At 53.2% G+C, this 20,658-nt stretch overlaps 1 protein-coding gene across 1 annotated transcript; it reads right to left on the bottom strand.

Annotated features, from left to right (window-relative positions):
• Positions 1-1,117: 1,117 nt before the first annotated feature.
• IGF2 (insulin like growth factor 2) lies at positions 1,118-19,305 on the bottom strand. Its single transcript, XM_063158647.1, has 4 exons — positions 18,812-19,305; positions 11,049-11,211; positions 4,185-4,351; positions 1,118-3,736 (listed from the first exon to the last, which is right to left on the bottom strand). Exons 1-4 carry the CDS (start codon positions 18,914-18,916, stop codon positions 3,494-3,496), a joined length of 678 nt encoding a protein of 225 aa, XP_063014717.1. The 5' UTR covers positions 18,917-19,305; the 3' UTR covers positions 1,118-3,493.
• Positions 19,306-20,658: the final 1,353 nt, after the last annotated feature.

The raw sequence follows: 20,658 nt of genomic DNA, 5'->3' as shown, positions 1-20,658 counted from the left end.
CAAAAGGCAAGATGGCATATTTTGAGGTCTCTTGATATCCAAAGAAATTAGCTGCTCTGGTGTGGCCCCATGGTGACTCCTGATAGGATAAGGCAAAGCAGAGGGTTGATGAAGAGCCATGCTTGGAAACATCACCATTACCCTTATGGTGCTTCCAGCTTTGTTGCTTTCCATCCTGGGGAATGCAGCAAGATATTTGGGTGATGATTTTCTTGCTTTTTAATCAGCTGTAAACACCCCCCATGACAGTGGCTTACGCAACAAAGAGCAGAGAAGCACCAAAGTTCCCAAAAGCAAAAATTCCATCCGTTATAACCAGAAGGCACAATGAAATCAGTCCTCACTCTTCATAGGGACACATTTGAATGTGAATGAAACCTGCACTGGGGTCTTGGAACATAGTCAGAAAGCAGACACATCCTTTCTCCACCTGCAGTAAAGTACCTGGCCAGAGGAAGCCCTACATCTGTACAAAACCCTCCCTTACCAACCACAAAAATCCCAAAAGGGAAAAACCGTGTGACATTTTTTTGTTGTTTATTGCAAATTTTTAAAAGAAACCATGGGCACTGTTTTACCCACAATTGTTCTGCTACCAAACTAGAACTGCAGTGTTCTACCTTCTATTTGCTGTGGTGCATGATGGTTGTATGAGATAAAAACCAGATCTTTGGGATACCTAAAATTGTAAAGAGAAGCTGTATCAACCCCGAGAACCAGAGAAGCTCCATCTACCAAGAAACCTCACCTAGACACTTTTCTTTGCTCTTTTTTGCCATCTTCACTTCCCATCCAGCTTTCAGGTCACTGGAACAACCCAAACTGGTAAAAGCTAAGCAAAGCCCAACAGCTGCTGGAAAACAACCCCAGACCTCACCAGGAATCACTGGGCAGATGACTGGGGGATTCAGGTGGCATCTGCCACAAGGCTGAGGTTCCATGTTGTGGAACAACCATGTTAAGGGTACCACACACTCTCTTGCAATTTTGAGCTCCAAAAGAGGAACTTCAGTGCACTCTGCTCCTCCACAGGGAGTGACTCTTGGCATGGCCTTCTTCCCACCCAACTCTCACCCCAGGAGCAAAAATAAATGAAAAGTAAAAGAAAAAGTCAGGCTTCGTATTCTGGATGGATATTTATTTGCTTAACAGGTTTTCTTTTTTTTTTTTAATTTTTTCTTTTTTGGTACAAAGCATCCAGGAAAGCTTTTACTTCTCTTTTTAAAAAATAAAAACTAAGTTTTTTTTAAAAAAAGACACATGAAAAGGAAAAAAAAAGTCAATTATTTGCAATTTCTCTGTTTTTATTCTGCCTTCCCACCCCACCCACTTCCCTTTCCCCCTCCCTAATTTGGACTGATTTTCATTCTTTTCCATATATATTTAATAAAATAAATAAAGGATTTTCTTTGTCGTGTATTGCAGTGCCATTTTTTTAAACAAAGGCTTCATGGCTCAACATTGCAAGGTAATAACAAACAAAAGGATTATACATTAAAATCCTCCCCCTCTCAAGACTCCCCTAGCCCTCCCCTCCAAACCACGAAATAGAATACAATTCAAGTAGTCTTTTTTTTTTTTATGTTTTAAATGTATGGATATATAAGACAAAGCAAGTACAGAACTGGTTAACAGAGTGTCCCAATTTTATTAGCAAATGAGAGTATATTAGGGAGATGTAATTGATTCCCCCCCCTTTTATGGTTTCTAGACAGATAATATATATTATTTTAAACCCAACCTATTTTACAGCCCTCTGCCCACCTCTCCAACCCATCTGCTGACCGAGTCCCGAGGCAGGGCCTGGCCTTTCCCCATCCCGTGCAGCAGCCCCAGCCCTGCAGCCACCCCGGCACAGGTGCTGCCCTTCCTCCTGCCAGCCCCGCAGGGCAGCGAGGGGAGGAGGGCAGGGACGCCAGGCTCCGGCCAGAAGGACACAAAGGGCAAGAGAAGGAAAAGGAGACGGCAGGGCGTGGGACTGCTCCTTCGGCAGCGGCTCGGTGTGAGGGCTGCCCGCCCGCCCGCCCGCCCGCTGGACCATCGGCACTGCAGCAAGGACAGGGAAGAGCGACATTCCCCTCGGCTCGGGAAGCTCCAGGGGCTCCGGGGGGTCTCCGTGGCCAGGGGGTCCGTGCAGAAGCAGGGCCTTGAGTTCTAACTGGCAACACCTTCACCGTTCAAAATAGTTTGTCTCCAGAACAGTTCCCTTTTAGTCTAAGTTGCGGTGGTTGTGTTGTTTTTGTTTCTTTTAAACAAAAAAAAAAAAAAACGGATGCGTGTCGATGTATTCTGTGTGTGCGTGCATCTGTGTACATGAGTAACAGCCAACTAGCTCATATGGTCATGACCAAGCTATATTTCAGAAGAGAAAAGAAACACATTTATCACACTTTTCCTAAAACGAAAAGCTAAAATTTCAAGTTCAGTATTCGCTATCTTGTCCTTCCCTCCCCACCCTCCCTTGCTATTTCTGGGTTTTTTCCCTTCCAACTTACTTTAGCACCATAACACATTTTAAACATTACAATCCCTCTTCAGATACTACACAAAATGTCCCATAAAAATAGTGCTTTTTTGCCAAAAAAGTTATATAATATATTATATATATAAATCAACTAAATCCGTGGCAAATGTGCAATGCAGACGCCTCCTCCATTTAAAGTGAGCATCAGCTCACTTTTTTTCTTTTTTTCTTCTTTCCCCTTTCCTTTTCCTTCTCTCTTTCTTGCTTTCTCTCTCCTCTTCCTCTCTTTCTCCCGACATCGGTGATTTCAAAAAAGGTGCAAGTCGATTTGGAATCTTGTAATGAAGCACACACACAAAAACGCAGATGGGGGCTCCTCGGAACTTCTTCTCAGGTACGTTTTTCTTTTAAAGGTGCAAAAGAAAGTTATAAAAATAAGAAAAACCAAAAGAAAAAAAAAAACCAAAAAAAAAGAAAAAAAGTGGGGTGGGAATGAGGAAAAAAAATCTTTATCCCTCAATGTTTCTCCCCGTTCTACTGTTTTTTTCACTTTATTGTCAAGAAAGACACGGAATGGACGCTTCTCGAGAAAAAAAAGATTAAAAAAAAGGATTTAACTTCATATCCTTTTTTTCCTCTTGCTCTTTCTTTTGTCTTCTGGCATTGGCACCGGGGATGTCACGCAGCACCCAGCAGCAAAAAAGTTCAAGTGCCAAACTGTCCCTTCGCAAGTACAGGTTTGGAAATACCGGGGGCGCGGGGAAACGAAACAGGTGTGGGAAACGAAAGAACCCTCCCCCCCACCCCAAAAGGGAGATGCCGTGGGAGCGGTGCTGCTCGCCACCGCCGCCGCCGCCATCCCCTCCTTGCTGTGTCAGTTGTTTGGTTGGGGCCGGAGCGGCGTGAGGGTGCCCCGCCGCCCCGCTCCTCGGCTCAGCGGCCCTGGGGACGGAGGGGCTCGGGGGTCGGGAATCGCCAGTCCTCCCGCCCTTCCCCAGGAGATCAAAAATCGAGACGGCCGGTCAGGGTTCATTTCTGGGGGCCAGCCGTTTCCGGGGAGGCTCGCGCCGCTGGGGGCCTCTGGCTGGGCAGGGAGATGAGGGGACGGTGCAGCGCCTTGGCTTCCTCGGCCGCTTGCAGCCCCTCCGCCTGCCACCGGTACCGGCGAGCCCGCAGGATGTTGGGCGCGTCCCGCTGCCGCCGCTGGGAGCTCTTCTTCTGCCACACGTCGTACTTGGAGTACTTGCCGTGCGAGGGCTTCTGGAAGCTCTCCTGCAAGGACAGGGACAGCAATATTAGCCTCCACTCGAGCCTGCCCGCTCTCCAGATGGGGATTCCCTTCTTGGACCTCCATCCCTCCCATGGAAATATTGCCTCATCCCTGGAAACAGTCACAGAAAGGTTGGACGGGGCTCAGAGCAACCTGATCCAGTAGATGCTTATTGCAGGACGGTTGCACTAGATGACCTTTAAAGGTCACTTCCAATCCAAACCATGCTATGACTCTGTGACCCAGCCCACCTCTGGCTCCCCACCTTACTAAGAGCTGACTTTTGGCAGGCCATTTGGCACGACTTGCCAATGGTGGCTGTCTCTCAAAAGTTCCGCAGAAACACAAGACCCTGCAGCTGGGGTTTGTTCTCTCCACCCACGGCCTTCCCGTCGTTTCTCTCTCTGTTTATTTCAGAGGAGGGCCACCATCCCTGCGCAGCCTCCTCACCTTGCTGAGTGCCGGCAGGCCCGCCAGGGAGGTGGCAGAGAGGTCACGCTCCGACTTGACGGATTTGGCGCAGTACGTTTCCAGCAGAGCCAGGTCGCAGCTCCGAAAGCAGCACTCCTCCACGATGCCCCTGTTGATCCGCCGGTTATTTCGTCCTACCGGCCTACCTGCAACAGCAGAAACCCTGGCATTAGCCACTAACCTGGGCTGGACTCCCTGTCCAATTCCTTGTAGGCAGCCCTCCACCACCAGCCACCAGAGACTCCCCATCCTTCAGACACAGCAGCGCTTCTCCCAGACCAGAGCCCGCAAACCAGCCAAGTGTCGCGTTAACATTTCCCAGACAAAGGCTACTGATGCCAACACGTGCCTCCAGCAGCACTTTAAATGATGGGGGTTTATCTCTCTCCTCTATCTCTGGCACGGGTGGCCTTCTCGGGCCCAGCTGAGGGGAGGAAGCTCAAGCCCAGCCTGACCGCCAGCGCTGTGCCGATTACTGCGACCGTCTCCGATGTTGATCCTGGCAAGCGAATTTTATTAGAAAGAAGCAGCACAGCGTTGCGGCTGCCAACCTCCCTCCGCCAGATCAACACTCAGGCAGGTGAAGTGAAGCAAGGCAGCTAAATTTTACCAGATGGGACAGCTCTGAGACAGCTGCAGAAAGAATACAGGCTCCCACATCCGCCAAGAATAGCTATTAAACTTAATCTTTTAATAAGGGTTCCTCTCCCATTTCTGCCTGCAGAAGGATGCAAAGGCCCATGTCTGGTGCAGCAATGACCAAGTGCATTTCATATCACTGCTTAATGATGGCCAAACTGCTCCAGAGGAAAAGCTTACATCAGTTTTACCATGTTTCCTCCCCCTCTCAAAATAAAAGAGACAGGTAAAGTTGAATTTCTGATGCAAAGCAAATTTGCTTGGGAATTCCGCCTTCCAGAATGTAAACTGGCCCAAAACAAAAGGATTTTCTCTATGCTTTTGCACGTAGCATGCTATGCTCTTGTGCTGTCGTGGGGTTTGCAGCCAGGCTGCTGCACACTGCCACAAGCACCTCCTCCAAGGTGCTCTGAGGGAGGGAAACAGAGGCCAGCAACAGTGGGGTCTGCAAACAGGATCTGGTACCACATCCCAGCCAGGAGATTTTTGGCACAGGGAAAACCGAGAGCGAGTGGTGTATAGCACAATGCCTAGCACTGCCCACTATGGCATGCCGAGCCCTCACCTCCCAGCTGGCCTGCAGGAGCACACACCACTGCCCACACCAGCCCTGTGCATCACGCATGATCCACACCCCTGCACTCCTGATGGAGCAGGCACTCAAGTCTCAGGCCTTGGTTAAGACCTAAGCCTAGCTTACATGGAGCTGACCACTTTCCCTGGAGGGTATCCCACCCTGGATGCCCACCCGAAGTGCCTCGGGACAAAGGCTGTAAAGCACAGTTCTCTATGCATACAGTGCAGCCCCACATGTGAGAAGCAGCCCCAGATGTGCAATGCAACTGTGCATGTGGGATGCACTTCTGTGCATTCAATGCAGCCCCACATGTGCAATGCAGACATGCATATTCAACACAGTCCTCCATGCACAACGGAGCCCTCTGTGCACAATGCTGGCATGCAAAACACCACGAAAATACCTCACTGCTGCCCCTGTAATAGCCTGGCAGCAGGGCACCTACTCTCTGTTAAAATCAATCATGTTCCCATAGGCCAGGAGCCCTCTGGTCCACACTGGTGTATTTCCAGCATGCTCAGAGGTTGCGCAAACAAATTCAGCATCAGTGTGCTGGTTGATGACCCACACCATGAGACCTGCCTCTGGGAGTCACTTCAAATGCTTTCTTGTCCACATTCGTCCTCCTTGTGCCACCACCTTCCTTTTCTTTTTCTCTAGAACTTCAGGCATGACCTTTAACCAGCCCCACAGGGAGATGAAAAGGCTGGTTCCCCCTTGGCAAAGGTTCATTGAAGAGATCACTGTTAGGAGTTTAATTTTCTCTCTTGTGGTCAATAAACACTGGATTGAGCCCTCCCCTGAAAGGTAGGGCAGGTGTGTTGGGTGCCCACAGCTCAAGTGATGCCAGAGTAGGCAGCCTGGGTGGTGATGGCCAAAGGAGACAGGGACAGGAGCCAGCTTAGGACCAGCTGCATGTATTCTTCTCTGTGCATGCAATGCCCAGTGAGATCTGTGGGAGAGGTGCACTCCAGCAACACCCCACACTGCACATGGCCCCTGCTTAGGTCCTATCAATCCCAGTGCCCAATTCAATCCATGGCAGGCTGCTGAAGCATTAAGCTGCTCCACAAAAGCATCCTGATATGGGCAGAAGGAGAGTTCAGAAGGGAAAGAGAAAAAATTAAAGTCACCCCCTCTCGCTAGCACATTCCCTAAGGGCTACATTCACACTCCCGCTGAACAGAAGGCTGCACAAGTGATGACACACATGCTTTGAGGAGAAGTTGAGGTTTTCAAAGGTTACATATCTCCTCTCAAAAACAGAAGTTTCCCACTTGCAGTTATGTGTTTGTTTGGAAAGAAGAGGGGAGGAGAAAAACAATGCGGAAAACGGGATTACATTCACCGCTGTGCCTTCAAGGACAATTTCTGGCGTCAGTACGCACAGGCAGATCACCTCAGCGTGTGTTTGCAAATGCCAGCTGTGCCACCACCAGGGTGAGCTCCCAGCAGGGACCACCACAGTGACACGGCTTCTTCCTCCCTGACTGCCGCCCCTGCCTGCCTGTCAGGTACACGTGTGGCCCCCAGCCCCAGTGTGCTGCCCTTTCTCTCCTGCACAAAGCTGCTCAAGCCGTTCCCCTTGCTGGCACCACTGCCAGCTCCACCGTGACTCTCCGATGGGGCACGTTTCCATTACATAATTGTCCGTACGGACCTTGCCAAATGCCACTACAATCCTCCGGGGCAGAGTTACTTTAGGAAAAAAAATAAGCAAACATAACAAACAGGGATTTAGTCTCAGAAAGTACCTGGAGACAACAGGACATTGCTGGCTACCAGCAATATTGCTGCTGACCTGGATTGGGAAGAGTGTTTGTTCTGTAACACAATTTACACAGGGACTAAAGATTGAATTTCCTGGCTTTTGCCCATGGGTGGCATCTCTCTGTACCGCCACTGCCAAACCCAGGGAGGGTTTTGCCACTCCATCCCTTTCCCGCAGAGGAGAACTGCGTGGGCAGCAGGCTGCGGCATCGCTGGGGCACGCGAGCCACTTCCCAGCACAGCAACGACCTCCTCCTCCTGAGGAAACGCGCTTCCTCTCGGCCTTCAATGAATGGCCAGGCTCCCTTTCTCCCAAAACTGTGCTTCACCAAAACCTTCTACGGCGCTGCTGAGGGCACAAGCCCTGAGATGCAAAGTCCTGTGAAGCAAAGCCTGGCAGTGTGAAGCACTCCAGCTGCCTGGGGTTATTCCTGCCTAGGTACAGGCTCTCCTGACAGGGCATCCCAGAAGTGGCACAAAGCCAAACCCTTTCCTGGGAAAACCCAGAGGCCATGTACCTGCAGCTCAGCGATGCCTCTGTGCCAGAGGAGGCACAGTGCCCACTGCCATGGGGGACAGGAGGGTCCCTTCCCTAGCATGAGCACCCCACTGCTCCAGGCTCCCCACCCTCACCAAGCAGATGCTGCGGGGAGGGGTGCACGGTGCTGGTGCCACCCTGGCTGGGTCCCCTCTCCTCCGGTCAATCAGGCGGTCAGCCGAGTGGAAGGGGACTTTGGGTGTAAACAGTCCCCGTGCCCCTGTCGCAGGAATGTTGGGAGCAACAAGGGGGCCTTTGTGCAGCACCAGGCCCCGTCCCAGTGCCCCCGGCCTGGCCCTCCCCCACCCCGGCACCGCACTTTCCCCCCTGCTTTTTCCTAGTATTATTCGGAGGAGCGGCGGGTGCGCAAGAATGTGCCCCGTCAGCACAAGCGGCTGCAAAGAGCTAAATTCTTATCAGCTGTTGGAAAGGAGGAAACAGGAGCTGTTGTTTACAGAGAAGTCGGCCGCCTCTCCCCCTGCAGCCCCTTCTCCCTCCCTGCCAGAGCTGCATGACAGCAACTTCAGGGCTGAGGCTTCCTCTCGACCAGCCCTGCTTTTCACTCTGGGCTGGACTGAGCATCCCTCCGTGGGCTGTGCCGCTGTCCCTGGGGGGCTGCTGGGGAGCAGGGGTACCAACCCTGCCACAGTGCCATGGCAGGAAGCCACCACCTTGACAGCAGCTGCGGCCAAGCCAGAAGACTTAAAAGTCACAGAGAGGAAGCATCACCAGTGCAGAGCAAAGCGTGCTCATATTCAGCTCTAGCTTGCCCATGCATGCCTGGGGTAGATACAGAGCTGGCATCACCATTTCCACCATGTCCCAAGGCTAGGTAACCTTAGTGCTGCTGGCCCTGCCCCTGTTAGTGCAGCTCTTCTGCAGCCCCAGCTCTCGGAGGCAGCTTCAGCATTCTCAGCCCCAAGCACCTGCCAGCTGTGGTGCCTCCCAGGACACCATCTGTGCCTGCATCCCCCTTGCACTGATGCAAAATCACTGCATCTCACAGCCAGCTTCCCTAGCAAAGTGCTCTCTTGAAAGAATGCAGAGCATCACAAGTTCTTAAATAATTGCTTCAGCAAAAAAAGCAATAATGGATTTTCATACCATTTTTTGTTTTTTCAATACTACCAGCCTGTCCAGCAAGCAAGCCCTCAGGTATGCACAGGACAAGGCTCCCCAAGTCACTTATTTCTTGTGTGAACAGCTGCTTTAGCACAGGCTGCTCATCAGGTCACACATCCCAAGCTGTGAGGTGCCCGATACAAACCCAGGCTCAGTTTTAAGACGTAAACCCACGATGGTGCAACACAACTGTGCCCTACTGCATATACATGGTGACAACAGTGTAGCCATGTGGGTTTAGGAGTGAAGATGAACGTGGTCAGAAATAATCACTTAGAGAGGGAAAAATTACTTAATAGGGATGTCCAAAACATTCATCAAGTAGACGCACTGCCCAAATGTCTTCAGCCTTGCATGACACAAGCTGCTCAGATCCTGAAAGGGTTAAAATATTGGACTATTTCACCCCCAGTACCTGGGCTCACCAGAAATATTCAAAAAGGTAAAGACGGGAGTGGACAAAAAGAAATAAAGTAAGAACTCCCTTGCAAGCACCCGACTGGCCACTTGGCACCAAGAGACTTGTCTGCCTTCAAAAGTGTTTTTATTTTGGCCTGGGCAGCTGGGTTATTTGAGGTGAAAGGAGGTCAGTTTGACCTTAAAACAAAAGCCCCATTCCCTTTCATCCCCAGAGAGAAGGAGGAGGGAAGAGAAAGCAGGGAGGGAGACAGATGCTCCTCTACATATAGAGGGAGAGGAAGAGCTGTGAGAGCAGGAGAGGCACTTGCCTCCTTGCCATGTCGGTAAAAGAAGGGGAGATGAAGAGAGGAAGGGCAGCTGCCATGCAAACCCTCGCTGCCGGGCTCCATCACAGTGAGAAAGTGTACCCAGAGCACCCCAAAAGCACCACCTGCCCACAGTACCCAGGGAGCCATGAGAAGATCCCACTGCACAGCCGGGATGGGGAAGGGGGATTGCCCCCAGAGGGCTCAAAGCCACTTGCAGCCTGACCATCCTCCCAAAACTGAAGCTGAAGCCCTTCCCAACCTGAACACTGCTGCGGCTGGGTGTGGGATCCCTGTGCCTCTCTCTATGCAACATCAGCAGGCAGCAGGAGACAAGTCTAGTAAAGCATCCCGGTTGGGAAGGGACATCCAGGTTGGAAAAGGACGTCCAAAGTCATTCCCTAACTTTGCAGCACCCCATTGTTCCCTGCACAATCAGACTGGAACAAGAGGGAGGCTGGTGCTCAAATCTACTCTTCCAAAAAAACACTCTGTTTACTTGAGAGTGACTTTTCAATTCCTTTTCCCAAGGCAGAGACAAGACTGCCAAAAGCACCATGTGCAGCTGGTATCTCCGTTCTCTTCCCCTCCATTTGGCTTTGCATCTTTCCTGTAGTCAGTCACCCTGTGGCTCAGTCCTCAGTGGGGAGCAAGACAGAGTCTTCCCACTCCCAAGCAGAGCAGGGCACCGAAACACCAAAACAAGGTTATTACACTCAAGGCACCTTTGCCCATAGATTACTGAGCATCCATTGTCACTGGTTTACTCTTCATCCTCCCTGTTTACCAGCTAATCCATCGTACTGCCAATGGCCCAAAGACCCAAAGCATCCCGATGGAAAGCCCACTGCAGTCAGCTGGTCTGAAGCCATCTGCACACTGTACACAGCAGCACTGCTGCATTTTTTTTAATTAGCTGCCCTGCAGAGGGGTAAGACATCACTCTTCAGCAGCAACGTCACCAGTGGTACCTGGGAAGTCACAAAGCTTTGTCACAAAGTTTTGGGACCAGCCAAGAAGGTGCTGCTGTACCCAAGCAAAGCCTACCTGGGAAGGGAGAGTGCTCAGCTTCCTGTCTGCTGTCAGGATGCAATGCTTAGGCAGCAAAGTTTCAAAATAAACCTGGGCCCAAGCTCAGCAAGGCACTGGCTGCAGACACCCTCGTTATTGTAATGACTGCCCTTATCACTGGTGAACCAGCCACATATGGTTCTCCAGAGACACTCGACTGTCCCGAGCATCATATGCAGGACCCAGCTTCCCCATGGTACCAGACAGCCCCCAAAACCAGTGCCAAGTGGATGCCTGTTACCCCGACCGTGTCCATTTTCTTGCTCCTCTCCTGGCCTGCTGCCGTATACAAGGAAATCCCGAAAAGCATCAGGCTGGAAACCCCTCCTTTCCCTCCCAGCCCAGCTCTGCTGAGCCAAGGTGCGGGCTGGGGGCAGCCTGCTGTAGTGCCCAGCACTTACTGAAGTAGAAGCCCCTGTCCCCGCAGACGAACTGCAGTGTGTCCACCAGCTCCCCGCCGCACAGGGTCTCCGCCGTGCCGTAGGCGGCCGCCGAGTCCAGCGCGTAGGCCAGGAAGGCCAGGAGCAGCAGCAGCATCCGCCTGGCCGCGCACATCCTCGGCACCTGGGGACAGAGGCACAGCGTTAGCACCGCGGGACAGACCCCCCCTGCCACCTCCCCTGCCCGCAGCACACTGAGGGGATGCCCAGCCGTGCCGGGGTTCCCAGCCGTGCCGGGATGCCCAGCCGTGCCGGGATGCCCAGCCGTGCCGGGATGCCCAGCCGTGCCGGGATGCTGCTGCTGCTGCAGCTGCAGGGAAGGAGCGGCAGCGCTGCAACAGCCCTGGCTGGGGTGAGGCCAGCTCCCTGCGCTCAGCCGCCAGGCAGCAGCGCCGAGCAGACAAGGTTTGCATTGAGGCGGGTTTTCCATTGGAAAATCCCACTTCAGCCTACCTCTAAAAGGCTTTTAGTTCCCCTGCTCTTTCAACAGTGTGATTTTTTTTCAATTTCCCCCCCCCTTTTAAAAGGGAATTTATTCAAATTATTATTAGCAGGTGTTGTTTTTTCCTCTTCTGATGACAGGTTTTCGCGCCTCGTCTGAAAACACATCCATGCAAAGTGAAATCAAGTGAAGCCTCAACCTGTCCTAGAGCTGCTTTTGAGGAAAGCTGGAAAGAAGAGCTTTTGTCCCAGGCATGTGAGAGAGATGAGGCTCAAGCAATCAAGAGGCTGATTGCACAAGCTGTGTTTGCTGACAAGAGTTGGGACTGAGAAGACATCCCTCACGAATAGTGTGGTCCCACGGGAAACACACCTGAGGAATCACTAGGGAGGGTAAAGGCAGTGTCAGACAGTGCAGAGCATTAAAAAGGAAACTCTCTGGATATTTGCTAACTAGCCCAAAGACTCGGCTCCAGCAAACAGCTTTATATCCGTGTCAGTCTCTGCGGGTGTAAAGCAAGGGTGCTATCACCCCACTGGATGGGGCAAAACCCATGAATGGCTCAAGGCATTATAGTCCCTCAGTAATGAGCCTCACAGTACTCATACAGCCAAACAATGCTGGGTTTTGACCAGACAGGTAAGCTCAAAATGAAGAGATGCATGTCAAAATAGCAGACAGTGGGTGGCAACCCTAATCTCAAGCAGAGCATCCTCCCTCCTTGCTAATATTCAACCAAGACACTAGGTCTCACATCCAGCTTTCATCACCATAGCATCTGAGCAGCTCGAGAATAATATCAGTTAATGAATATTACCTTACCCCCCTGGGATGCTCGGAGATGGAGCCGAAGCCCAGGATAGATTAAATGACTCGCCCAAGGTCACAGGGGAAGTCTGCAACGCAGCCAGGAAATTAGCCCAGGTCCCCCGAGGCCCCGCTACGGTCCTGCCAGCAATAAAGACACCCTTGCTCCCAAATTTTTAGTAGAATTTTTAGTAGCACGTAGCTCAAATTATCACTGCTAGAAATGCATCATGCTTACAAGTCATGAGCTCTTGCTGAGCAGCAGGAGGACAGGGATCAGCAGCAGGAAAAGCCAAAAGAGAGGTTTCAAGGTCTGGGTGGGCTGTGGGGGACATTCCTCCTGCTTGAGTTTTGATGGCCATAGTATTGCTCAGCCTGTGCTGGCAGAGATCAGCAAGACTGGCAGAAGCCCTCCAAAGCTCTGGATGAGAGAGGCAGCAGCCCTGGGAACAAAGTGGTCTCAAATCAGCGAGTGATGGGACCAGGACCAGTTTTTCCAGTAGCAATGGTCCCTTCAGCACACTGCAGGGACTTTGTTCTGTACTACAGCAGAAGCAGAGGGATGGCACCAGGCTCTGACACCAGGCTGCTAAGCTGTAGTGTTTTACCACCAGCACCTTTTCACCTTGTTGTTTTTTTTTATCAAGCGGCCCACAGTTGTTTATTGGGCCGCTCCAACATAACACAGCATCACTTTCACTGCTGAAGTCATGCCCCTGGTGCTGCAGCATCAGGAGCCAGATCTCCAGCTGACAACAGACCAACCACACTGTTCCTGTCCCTTTTTCAGCACGTTTTTTTACGTGCAGATCCCAATTGCTGGTGTCCCCAGGCCTCAGGTAGTGCCAGTGCTCATTGTTGGGGTGACAGATTTGCCACCAGCCAGTGTTGCCATCAAAGGTACTCATATGGGATTTCAGGACACCCACATGATGCCATGTCCCCAGTTGGGCTCATGGTGGCTGTGAGCACTGTGGCTAATGAGCAGGCTGCATGCTGGCTCCCTAGGCCAGAACCAGACCTGACACGAAGGGGTTGATCGGTGGCACAGGTGACAAACACCATTTCTCCTCCACATTCAGTCTAAAGAAAAGGGTGAGATGTTCTGAAGCAAGGGGAGAGCAAGATTTTGTCAGCAGGTGATATTTGATGCTGAGGAGACCTGATACCTTCTGTGGAAAAACACTTGTGCTCCTCAGAAAATACCTGCTCCTGCACAAGCTGCACTGCAAGCCCCTGGCAGCCTTCCCTGCCTCCACTGCAAGCTCCTTCCAGGTGCCCACACCCCCCATAACTCCAGCCAGGAAATGCCCCTGAAGCAGCAGGAACAGTGAGAACCCCAGTGCTGTCATCCAGAGCACGGCTAACATGGAGGTGTAATGTGGAAATGCATCCACCTTTGCCCAGGCACCAGCCACCAGCCCTTCCCTCTGCTGTCACCTTGGCGTCTCCCTGCTCCTTCCAGTAGCTGTGTAATGAGAAACCAGGCAGCAAAGCAAAGAGCATCTTTATTTACTACCCAGTGCTGCAGTTTCCCTCCACCTTGGTGGAGCTGCAACCCAACTCAACACCGCAAACCCTTCCCTCTGCCTTTGGCCCTACTGACTCTGCAAATAAAAAGCCCCCAGATTTCACACAAAGGCTACAGAGGCTCCCAGGGTTCCATCACTGGCTCAACATCTCCCAGTAGCCTTTCAGCTGATCCTTCCCTCCCTCAAAGCAGGGATAACCAGACCCATGCAAGAAAGCTTGCACCCACCGCTCCATGACTGCCAGAGCAGGCGCTGCTCACCCCAAAAGAGTGAGCACAGCTGGGTACCTGCAGCCCAGACCTGGCTGGTGCAAGCACCATGCCAGCTGCACCGGTGGCAGGAACTGAATGGCTCATGCTCAGCATGATGAGTCTAAGCCCTGTGAATACCTCCAAGGAAACATGAGACAGCACAGCTTTTGGTTTCTGGTCCCAAGCATTAGGACAGGCATGGTCTCCTCAGCTGTTGAACAGGAGCAAATTCACACCAATGGTTGGAAGAAACCATTAGAAAGCCTCTCTTAAATGAAATGAAACAAGAATAAGGCAGTAGAAGGGAAGTGGGTCACTTCCCTAAAGGACAAGGTCCTGTCTCTGTTAGAAGAGAGGCTACAGCTACCACTGTCCCATTCTTGCCAAAGCAGGTTCAACCAGCCTTGCTGACTGCCATTGCTCCTCATGTGCCCAGGCAGAGCTCACAGGCTTTAGGATGAAGTGGGATGGCAGCATGAGACGTGCCAGATGCCCAACAACCTGAGCACCAAATTCCTCCCGAGGAGGGCTTGGAGCCCACAGTGTGCAAGAGGGCGATGCAAGAGCAATCTCTTGGTTGCACAGGTGACCTGGACCATCCTGGGAATCACACCTGAAGCTCCTCTGAGTAACTCACATCTGAAGCAGGATGATCAGTGCAGAACATGCTCAGACAAGGTATCAGCACACACTGCTGGCCTCTCCCTCCCTGGAGAGGGTCTGCTTTGCTCTCCATCCTTCGTGCCCCTCTCATGCCTTTCCCATCATCCCCAGCACTGCATACAAAACCAGTTTGCCACTGGAACCAGTCCAGCTGCAGGCTGCTATTTGCAGGATGTTCCTACCTTGGAGCTCCCATGTATTCCTGCCTTGTGGCACTGCACCCCTGGCCAGGGACCCCCAGACACCTCTTGGCAGCCCCCAGGCAGCAGAGAGGGTTCTGTCTGAGTGGCTGTGATGTGCTGGGAGTGAGCCCCAGGGCAGGTCTGCACTGGAGTCACCCTCCCACCCGAGACTGCTAAAGGATTTTGTCAGGATCTGCTGCTGAATCAGCTGGATCGAAGTTTCTGTCCAGCTGCTGGGGAGTTGGGGGCCAAGAGGCCACAATGTGCTAAAAGGCCCAGTTGCCAAGTCTCAGAGTACAGCTCAGGCATCCCTTGCATCCAGGCTTGTGCTGAGCAAACCAAACCACGATGCCTCTTGGGCAACAAATATCTCCCCAAAAACAGAGACAAAACCTCCTGTCTGACCTAATTCCTTCTTCAGTCTGGCCTTCATTGCAATTTAATATGAACAGAACAACGTAGGAGGGAATTGACAGATGGCCCAGTCTGTAAAATTTGGATTTGGACAGCAAATAGAAAAAACAAAAAATCTTGCTTCTCTGTGGAGCAGTGCAGCATTTAAAAGGGAGCATGGCAAAAGAAAAGTCATCAAACCCAGTGGTACATGCCAGAGGGGAAAACCCCAGTTTACACATCCCAGCATCCCTCACACTCCACCCCTTCAAAAAAAATAAAAAATAAAAAAAATAAAAAGGGCAGACTGATGTTTTGCTACTCTGATGATTGCCTGTGAAAGATGCTGAACATCTGCCTCTCTGCATTACTCCTCTCCATGGCCAGCCCCAGGAGAGTGGGGAGCTGAGCTGAGCCGGTTCTGAGCGTGGCATTCCCAAAGGAGCAGGATGTGGGCATGTGCCAACCACTCAAGGGCCAAGAGAACGCCACCCCTGCCCATGGGGCAGCCCAACCTGGCACAGGGCGCTGGGCCATGATGCCCCAAGGTGCCAAGGAGCAAAGGCATAGTGGAAGCCAGCGTGAGAGGCAGGTGCCTTGGCGGCTGAAACCATCCAGGAGCTGCATCTTGGGCAGAGGCACAGGGATGAGGTGTCCAGCAACACCTGAAGGCAGAGGAATCACCTCATGCTGTGCCACAGAAGAGCCTCTCTCTTCATCTGAAACAGAAAGGAAACTTCCAACCACTCACAGCGTGGAAGAAGCAAGCTTCAAAACACAAAACTTTTGACCACTGAGTTGTCAGGCGAATTAAAACCACTCAGGAGGACCAGGGGTTTTGCTGTTTAGCTCAGGCTTGAAAAAACTAAAATACCTTCTGATTCTTGGCACCTGGCTTGTATGACATTCATTTGGCTGAGGCTGGCAATACTGCTGCTATTTTTAGCCCTCACTTTTTTGTCTTCACTGCTCGTCCCCATCAGCAGCCCACCCCACCCCACACCAGAGGGGGTCACCTTTCTGCCTTCCATCCCGTGAGCCTGGAGAGGCACCTGCCTCCTCTGCCTGTGGGGCAGGGAAGTGCTGCCCGTACCCCATGCCTATACGAGCTGCAGGAGAACTACTGTGCCTGTGGAAAAATCAAGCTGAAAAAGGTGAATGGGGTATTCAGTACCATTTACTCACCCCACTGGGGAGTAAGAGAGTATTGCATAAATTTTGGTATGCAGCCCAGAAATATTTGATTTATTGTATTAAAAAAAAAAAAAAAGGAAATGCAATCTTGCTTAACTCTTCTAAAGACAGCTGGCAGGACCCAGTGAAGGGATTTAAGTCTGTTTTAGTAGCCTCACTTAACTCCTTTCTTTATTGTTCCTCTCTCCTTTCTGCATTCCCTTCCAAAACCTGGAGTATATCAGGGAAAGTTAACAGCAAGTTAAGTTGTTAAATCAGGAACTGCGGTGACTGGAGTCTACTGGCAAATGATATTCCCACAACACGTTGAACTTGCTTTATGTCTTGGCAGAGCAGCTTTAACCCCTTCAGAGCCGGGCTGTAGCGCCACGGCAGACTTCCTCCCCTGGTGCCCCCCACCTCTCGTGACCCCTCTCCCAAGCATGCCGAGGGAGTCCGATATCGCTTTCCCTGCTAAGACACTCATCAGCTTTTAAAAGCAAAGACAATCCAAAGAAGGATCGGAGAGGTCAGCCCCAGGACACGAGCTGGGAGAGGGTGGGCCACTTACAGTGCTCGTATGCACTGCTGGAAACACACCAACTCCTTGGTCCCTCTAAAAATAAGACCTCACCTGCTGTGTTTGCTTTATTTAAAAAAAGAAAAGTGCAGAAATGCTTTTCTCTGGTGCTCCGTGAGACGAGCTGGGCTCGTGCTGAAGCCTATAGGAATCGAGGGGAAGACACACACTGACAACTCTGGGTTGACTGGTCAGAGCAGCAGCTCTCCAGCCAGGCTGAAAAAAAGATCACCTGTCAGAAAGAGCGCTGGGACACACACGCAGACACATTTTGGCTCTCAAATTTCATGCAGTGGTGGGAGGGGACCTGCGGTGTCAAATCTTTTATCCCTTAATGAATTTTCACAGGAGCTGGGATAGCCCCTTTGAAAGGCTGAGTGAACTTGTGTGGGTGTCAACAACACGGAGCAAGATTTACAGCTGTGACCCATTCACCCCCACCAAAATTGTCAAGTTGGGTCCAAAACAGCACAGTGGAAGTCAAATCAGAAGTGTCAGTCATTTTTATACCTCCAGATGTCCTTAGCACAAAGTCATCCTTAACAAAACCCCTCGACCCAGGCTCCTCAACTCCACTCTAAATCAAGGCAAGAGGAGGAATAAAAATCCCAACACGTTGAACCCTGCAAAGTAAAAGGGAAAAAAAACCCCACCTCCCACATACACACACAATCTGACAATAAACAAACCCAAAGAAAAACATGCCTCAGTCTCCCAGGCACATCCCAGCATTTGAAAGAAAACTACAAATTTTGTACACGGAGCCTGGGTTGAAAGCAGAGGCTCTCCCGAGGTGTCTTGTTTAAAACCACCCACACAAACCTTGTTTTCACACTTGATTGCTCCACACCACCCTAGCGAGACCTGGCGTATCAGCAACCCTGCTGAAGTACCCTTGGCTGGAGGGGAGGCAGCCACATCTGCCGGTACAGTTACGCTAAATCCGAGTTCCCTCATGTGCCCCAATTCCCTACTGCTCAACAGAGTGCTAAAACCTTTCCAAGTTGCGCTCTTAAAACAATTACTGTAGGGAAAAGCAACTGGGAAGGAAAAAGAAGAAAAAAAAAATTTTAAAAATCACAGAAAGTCGAAGGCTGCACGCCAACCATTAACTCTCACTCAATTTTGGCTTCGCTTTCTTGTTTTTCCTCGCTGTATTTTTATCCCTCCCGAGACCAAACACACCGCAGTGTTTTGCAGAAGAGAGTTTAATCATCTCGCCGCTCTCCGGAGCCGGAGCCCCGGCGCTGCCCTCCCCGCGCGTCTCCCGCAGCCGCAGCCGCCCGGCGCGGAGGGAGCTCGGCGGGCGGCGGGGGCCGCGCTGCGCTCGCTGCCGCTGCTGCGTGACCTCGCATAGCCCCGGCCCGGCCCCCGCGCGGCCCCCGCCGCTCCCTCCGCCCCACGCGGGACCGCGCCGGCAGCACCGCGGCGGGCAGCACCGCGGGCGGGAGGGAGCCCGGGATACCCCGCGCACCCACCGCAGCGGGGCCGCCCGCGCCTGGCCCGGCGCTCGGGGTCCCTCTAGTGACACGCGTGGGGACGGCGCGGCTCTGCCCGGCGCGGCTCTGCCCGGCGCGGTCGGGATGGCTCAGCGGTGCCCGGGCGGCACGGCACGGCGCGGCTCGGCGCGGGTCTGCCCGGCGCGGCGCGGGCAATCCCGCCGTGCCCTGCCCGCGGAGGGCGGCGCGGAGCGGCGCTTACCTTGGCACTGCCGCTGCTGCTCTCAACTTCTGGCGGCGGCGGCGGGCCGGGGAGGAAGGCGGGCTGCCGGCAGCGCTCATCCGTGTGTGCCCCGGCGCTTGACATGCTGCTCTCCTGCCCTGGCAGCGATCGCGGCTTTGGCTTGCCTTCCCCGCGCCCTGGCACGTTCTCCTCGCCTTGCCTTTTTGGTATGTCAAGTCCCTGCTGGATTTTGTCTGAAGGATGTTATTTTGTTACGATCAGGTATTCTGTTATTCTAGAGAAAGCGCTCGCTCGCTCTTTTCTTCTCCTTTTTCTTTTTCCTTTTTTTTTTTTTCCTGGGTTGTTTTTCGCCCTTTTTTTTTTTTTTTTTTTTTTTTTTCCTTCCCTTCTCTTTCTCTCCTGCTTTGGCTGCCCCTTAGGTGGCTCTCACTTTTGTGTTTACTGAGTGCGTCCCTTTGGTCGGGGCGAAGGGGCCGGCTGCCTCGCTGCCCGCTGCTACCGGCTGCTGCCCCACGAGCGAACAGACAAGCAGGGCGCTCCGGCTTTTATACCTTTTATACCCCCCCCAATGGGCATGCTCTCCCGGCGAGCACCAGCCCGGCCACGCAGCCAATAATGTTGCAGAGCGGTCTAACCCCCTCTCTTCCCTCCCTCCCTTCCTTTCTTCCCTCCTTCTCCCTCGTAACCCTCCGGAGTCCAGCTCGGGAGGGAAGAGGGGACAGAAAGTTTTTGCCGCACGGTTTCTTTGCGTGCCGCTACCCGGGATGGGAGCTTTACCCCTCCTGCCGGTCTCGGGTGCCAGGGGGGCTCCGCGCATCCGCGGCCGCCCCGCAGGTGAGGGGAAGAGCTGTGGATCCGCGCCCCGAGCCCCTGCCCGAAATACCGGGGGGCACCCCTTGAGCGCCTCTCGCTGCGAGACGGCGAGCCCCGAGTGCCGGCGGGGTGGGAGAGGGGAGATGGCCCGGCCCGTCCTCTCTCGGGTGCCCCTCTAGGTGCTCACGGGCACAGGTGTCGGCGCGGCCGCCCAAGGGCTCGGAGGAGCTCCCCGGCAATGGCTCGGGCATTGCCGCCGTGCCTGCCCCGCTGCGGGCAGCGAGCCCCGCGGCCACCCCTGCGTGTCCCTGCGGGCACCGTGGGCGCTGCCCCCGCGCCCGGACCCTGCGCCTCGCAGAGCGCCTTCCCCCGCGCTCCCCGCCGGCTGGGTGCCGTGCTTCCCGCCGGCTGCTGCAGGCGAGCCGTGCCGCCTCGGAGCCGCGGGGACTTTTCCCAGGCTGTGCCGAGCGAGTGCAGCGGCGCGGGCAGAACGCGCTCCCGCTGCACGGCGGGCACACCGGGCTGCATCGGCTCCCCAGGGTCTGCCTTCCCAGGGCAAGGAGCCCCAGCCCCGCTGGCTCTCACAGGCAGCCCCCAGGCCGGCTCCGCTGCCCCGGAGGGTGCCCCTGTGCAGGGACACGCGTATCGGCGGCGCCACAGGCGCGCACCCTCGCTGGAGCGGAGAGGAGCGCGGCTGCCCGAGACCCGAGCGGCAGGTTGGCCCACCTCAGGTAGCGCTAGCCATGGCTAGTGCTGCGAAAGGGCGAGGATGCAGCAGTCCTCACCCCAGCATGCAATAAACATCCCCCCTCCCCCCTTTTTTTTTCAAGTTTGTACTTTATTTTCACCTCCAAAGATCGGAGGTTTGCTTCATCTCTCAGCAGTCGGGATTGCCCTAAACGTGCCCAAGAAAATGTGGGCAGGGTTATACTTTCTCACTAGGCTTTGGGCATCCCTTCCTTTGCTCCCTAGCATCCTTCTATTTGCGGTGCTGTTCTCTGGGATGTGTCCCTGCGCATCCCACCCAGCAGTCCCGGTGTCAGGGCTGTAGG

The sequence above is a fragment of the Melospiza melodia genome, chromosome 6 (assembly GCF_035770615.1).
Source record: "Melospiza melodia melodia isolate bMelMel2 chromosome 6, bMelMel2.pri, whole genome shotgun sequence".
NCBI classification, from domain to species: Eukaryota; Metazoa; Chordata; class Aves; order Passeriformes; family Passerellidae; genus Melospiza; species Melospiza melodia.
The sequence above is the reverse complement of the archived record's forward strand: the minus strand, read 5'-3'. Positions and strand labels throughout refer to the sequence as shown.

Coding starts and splice junctions, on each gene's coding strand:
- IGF2 (XM_063158647.1), bottom strand. CDS start 18,916: ATGTCAAGCGCCGGGGCACACACGGATGAGCGCTGCCGGCAGCCCGCC. Junction 4,352..11,048: donor GGACAGGGGCTTCTACTTCA/GTAAGTGCTGGG, acceptor CTGCTGTTGCAG/GTAGGCCGGTAGGACGAAAT. Junction 3,737..4,184: donor GCCTGCCGGCACTCAGCAAG/GTGAGGAGGCTG, acceptor CTGTCCTTGCAG/GAGAGCTTCCAGAAGCCCTC.